At 46.7% G+C, this 15,052-nt stretch overlaps 1 protein-coding gene across 2 annotated transcripts in view; it reads left to right on the top strand.

The window, feature by feature from the left end:
• The window catches only part of KANK4 (KN motif and ankyrin repeat domains 4), a 31,150-nt gene extending 20,020 nt beyond the window's left edge, over positions 1-11,130 (top strand). For both annotated transcript variants that reach the window (XM_044914040.1, XM_021679946.1), the window contains 3 exons: positions 1,133-1,275; positions 5,810-6,010; positions 11,003-11,130. In XM_044914040.1, the coding sequence (XP_044769975.1) occupies positions 1,133-1,275; positions 5,810-6,010; positions 11,003-11,107 (449 nt within the window). In that variant the 3' untranslated portion in view covers positions 11,108-11,130. The remainder of the gene's footprint in view (positions 1-1,132; positions 1,276-5,809; positions 6,011-11,002) is intronic.
• The last annotated feature ends 3,922 nt before the right edge of the window (positions 11,131-15,052 follow it).

The following is a 15,052-nucleotide window of genomic DNA, read 5'->3' as shown; positions in this document are numbered from 1 at the left end:
GCTATAAAAACAAGAATACTATTCTGGACAATAATAGTGAAATAGTTAATGCTTATTGAGTGTTTGTTATGTGCTAGGTGCAGTTCTAAGTGCTTTCAATATATTAACTCATTTAATTTTACAGTAACCCCACAGGTTCTATTATCACAGTAACCCCATATTATTAATTATTATTATTATTAATAATATTCTATTATTCTCCCCATTTTACAGAGGAAACGCTAAGAAAGGCTAAATGACTTGATCTACTGAGATAGTTTTTTATTGTCCAAAAGAGATACATAGGTTTTTCAGATAAGCAACAGTATGGGGAAGATTTTGTTTACCTCGTGGTACCGCCCTTATGGGGTGGGATCGTTTATACAACAGATAACAGGCTGATGATCTCCTATGTCGCCTTTGGTGGAGAGGGATATGAATGCATATCCCCAGGGTTACAAAGCAGACATTTCTTCTGAGTTCTCAACTAATACTTCATCTTAAAAATATGCTATTTTTCACTCTACTGTGAAATGTATTATTAATATAAACATGCATGGAGGCTTTTTTTCTCCCTCCATTTTTCAAACGAAATGGTTATTCCTGGAACACTTCCTATGTTTATCCTGTGGCATTTTTCAGGCCCCCTGGTACACTGCCCAACATATCACTCGGCCTTTGGGAAAGACCTGAAGACTCAGCCGTCAGCTTAAGAGTTACACACAACATAGAGTAAAACCTAAAATGCACAGCTCTGGGTGCTGTGTGGCTGGGTGAGTGATGGGCTCTAGAGCCAGACAGACCTGCGTCCTGGTCTCATTTCACCTTCACTTGGGCAGTTGATGAAGCTTCAATGACCATCAGTGTCCAGAACACTGCTTTAGGAAATAATCATGATCATTGTACCCCTTGGCCATCTCTGGACCTACCACCATGGACCTTTCTTGCTGGGTAGCCTCAGAAAACTTGTAAAGAAAACTAGCCACTTTTAAAGGCTGCTACAAATGTAAACACTGACTCCACCACTGGGAAAGGACTGTTCTGTACCATGGCCTTTTAACCAGGAGGCAGTTGGCAGATGTTGAGCAGGCTAAGCAGAAACTCACTTATGCTCCCTTGTGAGCTAGTCCAATGCCCAGTGCTCCCCTTGCAGGTGTCTGCAACGTGGACCATCCGAACCGAGCTGGCTATACTGCCGTGATGATCACTCCCTTGGCTTCTGCAGAGACCGACGAAGACATGGCTGTCGTCTGGAAACTCTTAAGAGAAGGAAACGTGAACATCCAAGCTACTCAGGTAGGAGATGTGAACATGATCCCCTCTTTAATAAATATGGGTACCTCTCAGTTTTATTCTGCCAGTGGGGTGAGAAATTCCACAGAGATCCATGTAGAGTTTTTAACCCAAGAAGGCTGGGCCCTCCAAATGGCATCTGTCCAAAGCCTATACATTTGGTCTCCTCAAAAGCTTCTGAGATCCAGACAGGCTAGGATGGAGGTCAGTGAGCTTGTCATCTGTGTCCTGGTCCACAACTGGGCAAAGTCCATCTGGATCTGACTTCTTGAATGAAGTGATCCCACAGTTAGCACCAGCAGGAGAAGGCATGAAAAGGCTGAAAGCATTTGCTAGTTGGTTGCATAGGAAGCCCCTGCAGGTGACCCACCTCAATCATGAATTAGAAAACAGTTCAGAGGGTTGGCATGTCTCTGTTCAGCTTCCAGGCCCCTCTACTTGACAGCACAGAGTAGGGGTCTGGTCCTTAGCCAGTAGGGCTTTGCGTTAGACAAGGCTCCATAGAGAACAAGGGGAACTCTTCAAAAGACCACATACCCGTCTTTGACCAATATGAGAACAACAGGGTGCATGCAACTCTCCTTCCCCGCCCCCCCCCCCAGAGTGATCAGAGAGGTAGCCTAACTATCAAGAACTGTGAAGGGTGTGAGATTGTACTCTACCTTAATGTTAACAAGTTGGCATGCTACAGTGTCATGGATGCTGGTAGAAGACATGAAACTCCTGTGCCAGAGACAAAGGACAGTGTATTATTCACAGCAAGAAGAGTAGTCAGAGCATCGGTATTTATACCAGTTCTCTGAGCCCCAATTCCCAATTCCCATAGGGCAGTGTGAGGATGGCCAGATCCCTTTGCATAGAGTGGGTTATATTACTGGAGAGGAACCTTGAGCGTAGGGAACCTGAATATTTTATACTGGATAGTGAGTATGTCTGCCCTCTGTTTTGGAGAAGATACTATCTCTCTCTTCCAAGGCTGTTCACTGTACCAGCATCTTTAAAAAGACTGTCTAAATTATCACGATTTCATTCATATGTGGAATTTAAGAAATAAAAGAGAGGATCATCGAGGAAGGGAGGGAAACTTGTACAAGATAAAAACAGAGAGGGAGACAAACCGTAAGAGACTCCTAATCATAGGAAAGAAACTGAGGGTTGTGGAGGGGAAGGGAGTGGGGGGATGGGGTAACTGGGTGATGGGCATTAAGGAGGTCATGTGATGTAATGAGTACTGGGTGTTATAAAAGACTTAATGAATCACTGACCTCTACCTCTGAAACTAATAATACACTGTATGTTAATTAATTGAATTTAAATAAATTTTTAAAAACCCCAAAGATACAAAATAAAAAGACCATCTAGAACAACAAGGCAGATAATGCCTCACTCACTCAAAAGATGTGGAAAAAACTAAGACCCATAAAAAAGTGCCTCCCAACAATATATTTAACTCCCCTGTCCGCCCCCCGACAAAGTGACTGCAGATGGTAGCCTACCCAGATAGAGTCACTTTGCACACTCCATTTAATAGCAATCCTACTGGTGGCAAGAAACAGACACTAGATCACTTTCTGTTTTTCAAAGTATTTTCACCTAGAGCTCCTACACCATTGGATTTAATAAAGCTGTTTTCATTTTAAATGTTTCCCAAAAACATGTTAATTTTTCTTCTAAATTGGTCCTCTATTTTTTTAAATTTTAAGATTTTATTTATTTGACAGAGAGAGCACAAGCAGGGTGAGTGGCAGGCAGAGGGAGAGGGAGAAGCAGGCTCCCCGCTGAGCAGGGAGCCTGATGCGGGGCTTGATCCCAGGACCCTGGGATCATGACTTGAGCTGAAGGCAGATCCTTAACCGACTGAGCCACCCAGGCACCCCTCTAAATTGGTCCTCTTGCAAGAAGGGATGGTCACCAAAATAAAAATCAATGCCCCCCCTTTTTAGAGGGGGGTGGGGTGCAGCAGAGGGAGAGGGAAGGACTCTCAAGCAGGCTCCACGCCCAGTGCAGAGCCTGATGTGGGGCTTGATCTCACAAACCTGAGATCATGACCTGAGCAGAAATCAAGAGTTGGATGCTTAACAGACTGGGCCGTTTTTTTTATAGAGGAGAAAGTGATGCTTTAGGAGGGTGAGGGGCTCATCCCAGGTTGTTAAAGGAGGGCGGGAATTCATAGCTGCTACTGCTCCCTTCCAGCTCCCTCCAGGGCTTCTCCATAGAGGAGAGCAGTAGGGATCAGGTCAGTAAGAGTGAGTTGGGAGACTGGGAGTCTCCTAGGCTAAGCTGTTTCTTTCTTTTTGTATCTCCAGGATCAGCACAGTGCCTGGCATATAGCAGCAGTTTATAAGTATCAGTGAATTAAATTGTATAGAATTGGACAAAGAGGGAGGTGAGGAAGACAGGAGAAGTCAGGCAGAGGGGCAGATAAGAAGATGATCTACATATGTCACCTGGCTTTCAATGGAAATCTCATGGTCTGGTTAGTCCAGTGAAGAAATAACCATTACGGGGCAACTGGGTGGCTCAGTCAGTTAGGCGTCTGCCTTCAGCTCAGGTCATGATCCCAGGGTACTGGGATTGAGTCCCACGTCGGGTTCCCAATTCAGCAGAGTCTGCTTCTCCCTCTGCCTCTGCCCTGCTTATGCTCTCTCTCTCAAATGAATAAATAAAATCGGAAGGGAGGGAGGAAGGAAGGAAGAACCATTACTTCAGGGCTGAATATAAGCAACCCAAAAGGCAAACAGTCTTCTCTGGACAGATCTGTCTGGGTTCTAGAGAAATGGAGAACCAGGACACCAAAGAATACATTCCCACATACTGAGCATTTGTCATACATTACCTCCCATGCTCCTAACAACAATAATAGCTAACATATGCAGAGCACCTGTTAAGCACTCGGGTCTCACAACAACCCCATAAGGCAGGTAACTTTGTTAAGCATTCCCATTTTACCAGATCAGGAAAAGTCATTGAGAGGTTAATTTGTCCAGATTCACACAGATAATAAGCAGCACAGCCAGAACTTTCCTGATTGCAAACCCCCTTTCTTTTTTCTAAGCCCCAGCATTCTGGGCAGGGAAGCATAATCCATCAGTGACTGCAGATTGGCCCTTAATCAGTGAACAAACACATCAGCAAACATGTCCTCAGCACTTCTTACGTGTAAGACACAGCACTCAGAACTGCAGGGGATCTGAAAGGACAGAAAACAGAAAGGTTGCCTCATTCTCACAACTTTAAAAAAGGCTGATGTCCAGTGAGAGACAAGCCTGACCTCCCTGGAACCCAGGAGGACCATGAGGGCAAAATATAATCAAGTTGTGTAAGAGGACCATGGTTATAAAGGAAAATCTATGAGAAATAATGCCCAATTTGTAATCAGAAAAATCACTACTGGTGTGCCTGGGTGGCTCAGTCGTTAAGCGTCTGCCTTCGGCTCAGGTCATGATCCCAGGGTCCTGGGATCGAGCCCCACACTGCACTCCCTGCTCAGCGGGGAGCCTGCTTCTCCCTCTCCCATTCCTCCTGCTTGTGTTCCCTCTCTCGCTGTGTTTCTCTCTCTGTCAAATAAATAAATAAAATCTTTAAAAAAAAAAAAAAAGAAAAATCGCTACCACACATTGTTATACTTACATCCTTTATTTCACTTGATTCCCACAAAAGCCCTGTGAGGTACATGGGACAGGTCATTATCATATTAATTTTTAAGAAAAGAAAAAAAACCAAGATTCAGGGAATACGAGGGATGGGGCCAGGGTCACGCACTAAGAAACAGAAGATCCAGGGCTTGGGCTCACTTTCTGACTCTGAGCCATTGCCATGTGCGCTAATGATTACAGGGATGTTACAAAGGGTCAATGGTGGGGCACCTGGTTGGCTCAGTCCAAAGAGAATGAGACTCTTGATCTGGGGTTCGTGAGTGTGAGCCCCAAGTGGGGTGACAACATTACTTAAATAAATAAAAAACTTAAAAAAAAATTGTCTGTGACTATGGATTAGAAATGACCACAGGACCATGCAGGCAGAGATCTTATCAAGACAGAGAGGGTTCTGGGTATCACTGAACTGAAAATACCAGGGGTGTTCTGAGCAGACGAAGGCTTCCTGGAGGAAGTTAGGCTGGGGCAGGCCATAGGAAGCCATGGTGGGGAAGCATTCAACCCTTCCTTTACTCCATCATTCCACGTTTACCAGCATGTACTCAGTGCCAGGCACTGGGGGGACAGAGATGAAATGAAAAAGACTTAGTCCCTGCCATCAGAAGTTTCACAGTCCACGAGAGAGAGACTGACAGGTTGCAATACCAAGTGGTAAGTTCTATGTTACGATCCCGTGCCGGAGAGGTTTGTAGAGGGCTTTAGAGAGGATGTGGCATTTGATCAGTGTTTGGGAAAAGCAGAAGTTTGCTGGGTGGAGAAGGATGGGTCCAACCCCAGCAGCAGGAGATTCAGATCAACGGTCATTTTCTGGCAAAGTCTTGCCCAAGTGTCCCCGGGCTGGAGAGGGGATCCTCACCACACCCCTGTGCTCTGTGTGGCAGGGGGGCCAGACTGCGCTGATGCTGGGAGTCAGCCACGACCGGGAGGACATGGTCCAGGCGCTGCTGAGCTGCCAGGCAGATGTGAACCTGCAGGACCACGAGGGATCCTCGGCCCTCATGCTGGCCTGTCACCATGGCAACGCCGACATGGTGCGCCTGCTCCTGGCACACCCCGCCTGTGACAGCACCCTGACCGACAAGGTGAGACTTCCAGGCAATTAACAAGTAGGTGTTTCACTTCCCTTCCTGAAAAGCGCCTGGCCAGCCAGCAGAATTCCAGGGACCACGTGACCCTGGGATCATGACCTGAGCCAAAGGCAGACGCTTAATCGACTGAGCCACCCAGGTGCCCCTGGACACATGCTTCTTAAATAAGCGTCTCTGTCAATTGATGGTGATGACAGTGAGGATGGTGGCCAGCATGGACCCAGTGCTTGCTCAGCGCGGGGCACTGCATGAAGCACAGACTGCGGGCCTCGTCATTAAAACCCCACAACAGCTTTATGAAGTTGTCTCTGTGGATGCCACCCGTGTGCTCAGAAGGAAACAGAATCACCTCATGGTTATGTAACATATCCCCATCACACAGCTGGTGCAGGCTAGCTCCATCGAATTCCTCAGAGTACTCTCAGGAGCCAGACCCTTTCCATGCATTAGCTCACTAATCCTCTCGATAATCGAGTGATGTAGACACTTCCATCCCCATTTTTACTGATAAGGAAACAGAGACCTAGAGAGTTTATGTAGCTGTCCTCAGGTCACAAGCTGCTGGTTCTCGGAGCAAGGACGCAAGCCCAGGTTTGACTTCAGTGGCACTATAATGTAATGCTTTAAACACACTTCCCTGTACTTTCTTAACATCCACAGTTTGCAGGGGAAAAAGGCCCGGAGAGGGGAAGAGTCCCCTCCCCGCCCAAGGGGAGACCCTCTCACCGGGCCATATCTGAACCACCCGAGATTGTTCCATCACTGATTCAAGCTGCTGGGTCCCTCACATCACACCCGGGCAGCACACACCCTGGTCCAGCAGTCTTCAGTGCCTGTGAACCCCAACTCCGCCCAAAGCCATTTCTGAGATAGAGAGCACAGACCCTCTGGAAATGCATGTGGGAACAGTGGTGGGTTGCTGGAAAAAAGAGCCTCCTGTTGCAAACATTATACAGTCAGACAAAGGATCTGTGTTCATGAACTCGGGCTGCAGGATTGTCCCGGGGCAGAAAGAGGCAGCACCCCCTCCCTTCTGGAACAGGCCCAGGGTCCTCCTAGGAGGGACTACTGCCCCAGGGAAGCCTGAAAGGGCAGGCCTGTGGGACAGGGGGCACATCCCTGGTCAGCTGGGATACTCAGGCGGTCTCCTGGACGCCTCTGTCCAGATCTGTCGCAGGTTGAGAGAGAGGTCAGTGACTGCTTCCTGGAGGTGGAGGAAGAGCGCGGTGAGGGCTCTCTTGTAAGCTGGACAAATCGAGTGATTGCTAGAAGCATGGGCTTTAGACACTCATTAGTTTGAAACTGGGTTTAGTAACTGTGTGACTTCAGGCAGGTCATCTAGCCACTCTTAGCCCCTGTAAATGGGGAGAGTCGTAGACCGTACCTAAATATGGTAGTATTTGTGAAACACGTATTTGACATCGAGCAGATGCTCAGTTGACGGTAACAGTTACTGTCATGAATAGGTGAGCAGAGACAGCTAATCAGAAGCAACCAGCACAAGAATGAGTAGGGGCCTTGGCGTTTGCAGGCAGTGTCTGGAGGGACTAGGAGGATGGTCTGGAATTAGGGGAGCAAGTCAGACAAGAACAGCCACCAAAGGGAGACATGGCTCTCACTGAGGGGTGATTCCGCCCTCTGGAGGAGATTCAACAATGTCTGGAGACATTTTATTTGCTGTACTGGGGGAGGAGGGGAGGTGGGGATGCTGCTAAACATCCTAACAATAAAGAACTACAGATCGTCTGGCCCAATACATCAATAGCTGTGGAACTCTGGCATGAGTGAGTGCTGAAGTCCAGGCAGGATTGGACCACTGTCCCAATCAGTGCTGGATCAGGAAGAGCCTGACCAGGGTTGAGGACCAGGGCAGGGCCAGAATCCTGGGAGGGAGGAACTGGACAGCTACCCAGATGGTGGCCAAAGCCCATTGTAGTGGAGGGTGAGAGGGTTAGGGGATGCTCGGCGAGTACGGGGTGCCCAGAAAGTGCTAGCAGCAGGCCCACAGAGGGTTCTAGACCCTACTGATGACCCACTCACCTGCCGCCTGCTTGGGTGAGGGCTGACTCAGGATTCACACCCCAATTTCCCAAAGGTAACTTGCATGAGACATTTCAGAGGGACCAGGGAACTGCCGACGGAGGCCTTACTAAGCACCAAGCCCTGTTACTCCAGCTTTACCCTGAGGGTGGGGTCCAGCCCTTACCATGGCCACCCTGTCGTTTCAATGTGCGCCTTCCCTATGGAGACTTAGATGCAGGTTTGGATGACTTGATAATTTCCTTGGAAAACTGAGTGAGAATTCTGTACTGAACTAGGTTTATCTCATCCTACCAATATTTACAGGTTGATATAAATGTGGAACCCCCAGAACAGCCAGTAAGGCACTTTCTCCAGGTTTGGAAGTTAATTTGAGAAATCAGTTACCCAGCCTCTTGGGGGCTGCCCGAGAGATGAGGAAGAGGAAGTGGTGGGGACAGCTCTCTGGGCTCTGAGGCTCACACTTTGAAGGGCTTATTTCGGCAATGCCTCCAAAGTACCCATCAAACTGAAAGCTTCCTAAGGCAGAGACTATGCCTTGCTCCTTTTTGCCTGATACATTGTAGGTTCTTGTCATATTGAAAGACAGCCCGACTACTACTACACACACACACACACACACACACACACACACACAGGTGTGCTGGCTGCCTGAGCCCCTCCCATCTCTTCAGTCTTCAGTGTTCCCAGCCGGGACTGGCCAGGTGGGGTTCCCACTGGAACCATGCACTGTCGCCTTGTTCCCAGGACTCTGGCAAGGGCATTTGAGGGATACACCCTCCCCAGGTCTGCAGGTGAGAAGCCCACAGATGCAGGCTGTCACCTCCCAATGGCCCTGTTCAAAGATGTATGTGTCCCCTAGGACTGGCCCATGGCTCTTTCCCATAATCATAGTAATCACACCATCTCCACCTCATAGAGCCTCAGGGTTGACAAAGCACAGCAATGGAAACCAGAGTACAGGGGGACAGGCCTACCAAAACCCAAGCCTCTCTCTTCCATCGAAGCTCTGCAGGCTGCTTTTAGAAGACTCCTCTGCTTAAGGTCTTTGCTTGATTCCAACCTAGGAGAGTACTCCTTAGCAGCGCCTTTGCTGATTCATCATCAGCTTGAAATGAATACCTCTTTGTTATCATCCAGCGTTCCCTCTGTCAATGCTCACTGGATGCCTACCAAAGGGCAGGCACTGGGCCAGGTACTGGGATGTTCTTGCTGGGCTGGCAGCCACAGGCCAGATCTCGTGTCTGACCTCATGGAGACCTTAATTTATCAAACAGCTCCACAGATACCAACTTAAAAATGGTGGTGAAAGGAAGGTACAGAGAGTCATGAGGCATTTTCAGGAAAAGAAACTCTTATGTTTGATGAAGCCCATGCACATCCTTCGGGGTCCTAATGAAACACCACTTCCTTCCTCTGCTCCCTGCACCCCAACACACACACACACACAGCACCATCCTCTCCCCTGAGCTCACTCGGTTTCTATTCTGGTATGTCTGGCTCTGTGCCATGCATTATAGTGATTGACAAGTGTGTGGAGCCCCGAGGGCAGCTGGACTCCATCCTTGTGAGACTGAAGAGCTCTAAGCTGCGCGTGAACACCCCCCCACCTGCTTCCGTGGATTCACATATTTCAGGAAGTAATTCCACTCATATACAATAGGGCAGAGAACAATCCAACGGGGTCTTGGGTGCCCCACAACATACTAAATCCATGAATAGTTATGAGGCAGAATATAAAAATATTCACACTCCCTGGGCTACAGAAGGGTCACATCAGGTTTTGCCTCCAAATGAGTTACCAAAGAAGTAGTTTTGAAGCTGTGGGATTTCAGAATTCTAGAATGGGACTGAAGAGATCACGGCTGCCATCACAGAGCTCAGCATCTGCTGCATTGAGTCAGCCTTCCCCCTCACTCTTTTTTTTTTTAAGATTTTATTATTTATTTATTTGACGGAGAGAGAGAGAGAGCACATAAGCAGGGGGAACAGCAGAGGGAGAGGGAGAAGCAGACTCCCCTCCGAGCAGGGAGCCCAATGTGGGGCTCAATCCCAGGACCCTGAGATCATGACCTGAGCCAAAGGTAGATGCTTAACGACTGAGCCACCCAAGCGCCCCTCCCCCTCACTCTTTATAGAGAATGGCCTGTGTTGTTGGTTGAGAGCCCCTCTGAATACCTCTTCTTTAGACAGTGGGCCTGGCAGCTCCCTGCACAACAGCAGTAATGTAAAAAGCACCGTGGCATCCTGCATCAGGTGTAAAAATGTGCATGTCCTTCTATGCTGTAGACCCACTTCTCAGAGTTGGTCCTTAGGAAATAACTAGAAAGGGGGAAATGCTTTCTGCACTAAATCTGTGATGGTGCAGACCTGGAAACAACCTAAGTCTCCAATAGAAGAGAAAGAGTTCAGTAAGTTATGGAATATTACACAGCCAATAAGAAAAAATTATATGTTATGATGACTGTGCAAGAACAAGGAAAAATCTTCTAGTACGCCATGATACGTTAAAAATAAAAGCAGGTTCAAAACTGATATGTACTATCACTCCTCTTTTTAAAAACCAACAACAAATTTGCACAAGAGAAAAGACTAGAGGGAAATACACCAAAATGCTAACTTTCATGAAGGTCTGGGTAATGGAAGAGTTATTTTTTTCCTCTGTTTTCCAGTTAAAAAAAAAAAGTATTAAAAACCATGTGGGAAAAACCAACCAACCATGTGACACTTATTTCCATCGCACAGATTTCCCAGAAGTGACTGCTGTTTCCATGGAAGGCGACCCATTTTTCATGATCCTCATGCCAGTCCAATCTCCCCCTCTCCTAGGGTCTCTGGATGCTTGGAATAGACTTTGATGCCCCATGCCTACTTCCAACTCACCCTTCTCTAGGGCAGGAGGCAGACAGGTTAAAATCTGTTTCTCTTTTTCTCTCTTCCCTGTAGGCTGGCCGAACAGCTCTGTCCATCGTTCTGAAATCACCCGCCCATGTGGAAATTGCAGGGCTTCTGCGGGCCCACACGGAGCAGGGCAGGTCCCTGGGGCCCTAGGGGCTAAGGAAGAACTGGCAGCTGGAAACAAAAGACTCCTTCTCTGGACTCCTTAGCCCTTGGAGAGGGCATGGGTCACAGCCAGAGGGCCACCATTCAAGAGAAGAAACTATGTCAAATATGCACATACATTCCTGTTATATAATTCTGCTCATTAGAACGCTTTGTAGTTTTTGCCTTAGGTCAAGCCCCAAAACTACGCAGGCTGCAGAGCAGGGTATAAGGTGCAGGGTGCACCCGTGTTGTCTAAAAAAATCCCAAACATCTTCAGCCTTGAATTCCTCATGACTCTATTCTTTGTCGCACTGTGTAGCAAGCGCATAGGCAGGAGCACATTAGCCAAGCAATACTTTTTACATGGAATTTTAAAGTGCACCACCTTTTTGTTTTGTAATCAGTTACATGAATATGTCCCATTGAATATGCATGTCTGGAGAGGATTGGGCAGAGGTGGGGGGGTGGGGGGAGGTGGATTTAAGCAGCCACCCTGGCAATCATTATCTAGAGGACCCTCAGAGAATCACCACATAGACAGCTGAAACTGAACAAACCACATACTTTAAGTGGGTTTGTTTAGCTCAGGTTGACAGAGAAATCCTAAATTCGGGCAAAGTAGGAAGAGCCTATGGGTATCAATACCAGATATACAGTCTTGACCATTTCTGAGTCATTAAGTGGCTCCAATTTGTGCCAGGGAAATTGGAATTAATTAGGAAATCCAATCAAGTAAAGCACACCACGTGTATTTGGGCAGAGTCCAGTTACATCAGCTATTCTGAATCTATGAAAGAAACAAGTAGGAGCGAGCATCCTACTGGGGAAAGGTTGTTGTCATCCAGAAGCCACCACATTTCCTCTGTAGTCATATCCATGGCCTCATGGGAATCCTGGCTCCTTTCCCCACAGAGCCCTTGTGTGAACTCTGAGCCCCCAAGAGCCTTGGAGGCTTCTGAGGCTCCTGGTTGCAGAACCTGTCAACCTGGGCTATGGCAGGAGTGTGGGAGCTGGGCTGGGCAGCGTCCCCCTCGCCTGACTGCTCTCTCTGCTGGACAGGTCTTTCTTAAACTTCCATAATCCCAGGGGCCCACGTGTGCATGGCTTCTATTCAGTAACTCACACAATGTTATCTATTAATTTGTTCTTAAAGTCTCTTATGCAAAAAAATCCTCCTTATATAAAAAGAAAGACATCAAAGTTTGGTGAGCCTTGCACTAGAACCTCAAAAGCTTGAGTTCTCATTTTGACTTATATGCCAATTTGCTTGGTGCCCCTTGGGTGAGTCACAAAATCTCCTTGGGCCCTGGTTTCATCATCTCTAAGAAAGGAAATCATTATACAACTTACCTCCTAGGGGTGTTGTACAAGGAACAGCTGAACGGAAGTTTTGGAATCCAATTTGTAACCCATAAGGACTACAGAAATGGTGCAGCAAACTTCTGTACGCTGCTGGGATTCATGAGAGACTCAAAGTCCCAGAGCAGGACACTGACATGTGACAGTGTTGCTCAGAGGTAGAGAGAATGGAGCGAATAATGAGCTAAAAATATTTTAAGTGGGTTTATTTTGACCTCAAAGCACACTTTAAGAGCAAAAACCCACTTTAAAAAATGTTCTAGCCCAGTGCTTCTCAAACTTTGATATGCATACAATCACCTGTAGATCTCATTAGAATGTAGTAGGTCTGAGAGGAAGGGACCTGAGATTCTAACCAGTTCTCCGGGGATGCTGATTCTCCTGGGCCACATCACACTTGGAATAGCAAGGCTCTGGCCTGGCCTGTTTATATTAAAATGCTGCCTCTCAATCTTTTGTCTCGAAGTTGTTGGAATTTGCATTGTGGGTCTTATTTGTGTGTTCTTGGAATTTGCATTGTAGATCTTATTTGTATCAAAGTTCTGCAGACAGCTGTAGGGGGTCTGTGTCCTATGTTGCCAATTTAGAGTCTATTTGTGTATCTCATGTTAGGATGGCCACTTTCATTTGGGTCAATTATCTTTTAATGATCTTGAGTCCAGCTATCAAAACAGCTTATTTTTTTTTAAGATTTTATTTATTTATTTGACAGAGAAAGACACAGCGAGAGAGGGAACACAAGCAGGGGGAGTGTCAGAGGGAGAGGGAGAAGCAGGCTTCCCACTGAGCAGGGAGCCCGATGCGGGGCTCCATCCCAGGACCCTGGGATCATGACCTGAGCCGAAGGCAGACGCTTAACGACTGAGCCACCCAGGCGCCCCTCAAAAACAGCTTATTTACCAGAGAAGACAAACTGGTTTGCCTAGGGTTTGAGGCCACTGAGTCACTATCAAAAGGCTTTGTCCATCCTTTCTCAGATTTTTAGTATGTTTCTTTTCATCTTGACTTTGGAATGTGAACACATGATCTCCCTCCTTATAACTATTCCATTCCGTTGGAATGTCTGAGCCCAGAACATGGTGAGACTGAACAAGCATAGCCTGTCACCCTGTTACTGTCTCTCCAGTATTCATTCAACAAACATCTACTGACACCAGCTAGGTGCCTGACACTGTTCCTTGTGCTGGCTTTTATTTATGTATTTACTTATTTTAGTCATTTCAACTTTATAATTTTTTTAAGATTTTATTTATTTATTTGAGAGAGGGGTGGTGGGGAGAGGGAACAGAGGGAGAAGGACCAGTAGACTCCATGTTGAATGCAGAGCCCAACACAGGGCTCGACCCCAGGACCCCAAAATCATGACCTGAGCCGAAACCAAGAATCAGATGCTTAACGGACTGAGCCACCCAGGGGCCTCTCAACTTTAATATTTTTTTGTTACTGAAGTATGACTGACATACAATGTTATATTAGTTTCAGGCATACAGTATATTAATTCTATACATTACTCGATGTTCACCATAGTAAGTGTAGTCATCATTTGTTACCATACGACATTACAATATTACTGACCATATTCCCTATGCTGTAATTTCTATCTCCCTGACTTATTTATTTTATCACTATAAGTTTATACCTCTTAATTCCCTTCATCTGATTTGCCCCTCCCCTTTTTTTTTTTAAGGTTTTATTTATTTATTTGACAGAGAGGGAACACAAGCAGGGGGAGCAGGAGAGGGAGAAGCAGGCTTCCCAGGGATCATGTCCTGGGATCATGACCTGAGCCAAAGGCAGATGCTTAACGACTGGGCCACCCAGGCGCCCCTTGCCCATCCCTTCTTAACATCACTCATCGTCAGGGAAATGCAAGTCAAAGCCACAATGAGATACCAACTCACACCAACCAGCATGGCTAGTATCAAAAAGACAAGTGTTGACAAGGATGAAGAGAAGAGGGAACCCTCAGGCTCTGTTGGTAGGAATGTAAATCAGTGCAGCCACTCTGGAAAAAAATTAAAAATAGAAATTCTATATGATCCAGTAATTCCACTACTGGGTATCTGCCCAAAGGAAACAAAAACATTGTTTCAAAAAGATAGATACACTGGCAGTGGTTTTAGTCACCCCTAGAAAAACCATGTCTAAGGTTACCATGATCCCAAACCCAGGCTTACCAAAACATTAAGCCAGGCTCCACTGATTAATACATTTGTCAAGTGCCTGACAGCACAACCACCAAGCAACATAAATCAGGCTTACTGGGGACAGATATTAAGCTTAGGGTTGGAAAGAGGCCCACAGATATCTTAACTTCCCTCACTGCCTTCGTGGGGCGTACAAGCTGTTTTTGGAAGACAGGACACTTGTGCCAATAGTAAGGAATAAGACCAGGCAATATAATTCATTCCACAAATATTTCTATTTTTCTTTTTTTTTTTTTAATTTTAGTGGGGGAAGGACAGAGGGACAGAGAGATAGAGAGTATCTTAAGCAGGCTCCACGCACAGCACAGAGCCTGACTCCAGGCTTGATCTCAAAATGTTGAGATCACAACCTGAAATCAAGAGTCGGATGCTTAACTGACAGGGC

Source organism: Neomonachus schauinslandi, chromosome 4, assembly GCF_002201575.2.
Source record: "Neomonachus schauinslandi chromosome 4, ASM220157v2, whole genome shotgun sequence".
NCBI classification, from domain to species: Eukaryota; Metazoa; Chordata; class Mammalia; order Carnivora; family Phocidae; genus Neomonachus; species Neomonachus schauinslandi.
This window is presented reverse-complemented; position numbering and strand designations above follow the sequence as displayed.